We start from the raw sequence: 2,347 nt of genomic DNA on the forward strand, positions 1-2,347 counted from the left end.
GCTTCATGTGGGTCCTCTAGTAAGGGAAGTGGAGACTGCATTGGACAGGAACTCACTTGCCAGCCTCTTGATCACTTCCCCCATGCAGGACTGCCCTGCCAGGCCACAGGGGAAGGAGATAAGTTTAGTCCTGATGCGACTTGAGCTGGGGTGAATGGGAAAGGGAGCTTACCTTTTCTGAGGAAAGGGGGAGAGGAAGGGAGAAAGGGTAAGACTGGGACAGGAGGAGGAATGGGACTACATTAAGGATGCAAAATAAATAAAAAATATAAAAATATTAACAAATAAATTAAAATAAATAAGATCAACTCAAATAATGTATCAGTTGATTACTCTATTTTAATATGTCTCATATTAGCTCAGTTTGCATAAATGATTTCTTTCTAGAACTTTCTTCAGGGCAATACTGACATCCTTATTCCTTAGACTGTAGATCAAGGGGTTAAGCATGGGAACAACAATGGTATAGAACACAGAGGAGACTTTTCCTTGGTCCATGGAGCTGACTGATGATGGCTGCAGGTACATGAATGCGGCAGACCCAAAGAAGACAGCCACAGCCAAGATGTGGGAGCTGCAGGTACTGAAGGCTTTGGACCTGCCTTCAATAGAACGAATCTGCACGATGGTGGCAATAATGAAGATGTAAGAAGTAATAATAGTCAAGGTTGGGACAACGATGTTAAATGTACCAAAACACAGAACCAGCAATTCATTGGCATAAGTACTAGAGTGAGCAAGTTTCAGGAGGGGAAGAAGATCACAAAAGTAGTGGTTGATCACATCTAAGTTACAAAACCGTATTCTGAGCATGAGGCCTGTGTGAGCTGATGCACAAACCACACCAATAATATACACACCTGAAATCAGGGAAACGTAAATCTGATAGGACATGGTTACATTGTAAAGCAAGGGGTTACAGATGGCAACATAGCGGTCATATGCCATTGCAGCCAACATGTGGCACTCTGCAATGGCAAAAATGAGAAAGAAATAGAGCTGAGTCATGCATCCAGTGTAGGAGATGATGTTCTTCTCTGTCACAAAGTTCACAAGCATTTTAGGAGTGATAACTGTGGAATGGCAGAGGTCAATGAAGGACAGACTGCTGAGAAAATAGTACATGGGTGTGTGCAGGTGGGAACTGAGTCCAATCAGTGTGATCATGCCCAAATTTCCCACCACGGTGACCACATAGATTCCTAGGAAGAGGAAAAAGAGAGGCATCTGGAGTGCTGGATTCCTTGAGAGCCCGGTCAGGATGAATTCAGGCAATGTGCAATAGTTTCCTGCTGCCATATCCTCTGCTCAAATGTCTGCTCAAAGAAGAGAGAAATATATGTCTCTTACAGTGACCATTATTGTTTTAATTTAAGAAGAATTTTACATGCACATGACTTTTAGTTATTTAAAACTTTAGTCTCTTTATGGTGATTAAACCTACAGAAACTTACATAAATAAACTCTCTTGTTTCATTTTGTTTTCTCAAGATAGGGTTTCTCTGTGTAGCCTTAGCCTTAGGAACTCACTCTGTAAACCAGGCTGGCCTCAGAGATCCACCTTCCTCCTCCTTCTTCTCCTCCTTCTCTTCGTCTTCATCTCTTCCTTCTCCTTCTTCCTCCCCCCCTCTGTTTCTCTCTTTTGTTTTTGGTTTTAAAGTAAAAGGTTTTAAATTGCTAAATTTAATAAGTTTAAGATAAACTTTCTTAATTTAATATTTAACTGTTATTTTCTTAAAATTCAGGATGCATGCTACAAAAAATACTACCCTGAGCACTTTGATCATTTCAATAGCTTCACAGCAATGTCTTGACTTGAAGCTTGCGTCTCCTCCACGAGGACTACATCTCATAATATCCTAAGGTGATACGGAATCTACCAAAGGAGAAAAGTAATCAATAGTCCCAGCCAGCTAGAAACCTTATGATTACAACAATTGCAAGCATGGCAAGATGTCCCCAAGAGTGCAATAGTGACACTAAAATCTTAGTAGTAGCCAACTGCTATCTAATTGGACCCAAGACATGTTCCACAGTAGGTCTGGTAGTATAATCTACTATTCATGCCCAGTGAAGTCACAGACTCTAGAGGAGAACCTACTACTCCCACTTTCTTAAACCAGTATAATTTCTAAATGTACTTAAAATACTTATTTTTTGCATCTGCAGGTAGGCTTGATTCTCCGCTCTCATCAAACAGTCTTTGTCGCAGTTAGAGACCATTCTAGAAATCAAAACTGGTCAAAATGCAAATAACTAACTGTGAGTTTCTCAGTCCCGATTGATGCATCTATAACATGACATCTACACCTAAGGCTCACAGAACATAACAAAGGGTGGATGAAAA

General features: G+C 40.6%; 1 protein-coding gene across 1 annotated transcript; it reads right to left on the minus strand.

Annotated features, from left to right (window-relative positions):
* Window positions 1-354: 354 nt before the first annotated feature.
* Window positions 355-1,299, minus strand: LOC110539979 (olfactory receptor 8G1-like). Its single transcript, XM_021626803.1, has one exon. It carries the CDS (start codon window positions 1,297-1,299, stop codon window positions 355-357), a length of 945 nt encoding a protein of 314 aa, XP_021482478.1.
* Between the last annotated feature and the right edge of the window lie 1,048 nt (window positions 1,300-2,347).

This window comes from Meriones unguiculatus, chromosome 1 (genome assembly GCF_030254825.1).
Source record: "Meriones unguiculatus strain TT.TT164.6M chromosome 1, Bangor_MerUng_6.1, whole genome shotgun sequence".
Lineage (NCBI taxonomy): Eukaryota > Metazoa > Chordata > Mammalia > Rodentia > Muridae > Meriones > Meriones unguiculatus.

Coding starts and splice junctions, on each gene's coding strand:
- LOC110539979 (XM_021626803.1), bottom strand. CDS start 1,299: ATGGCAGCAGGAAACTATTGCACATTGCCTGAATTCATCCTGACCGGG.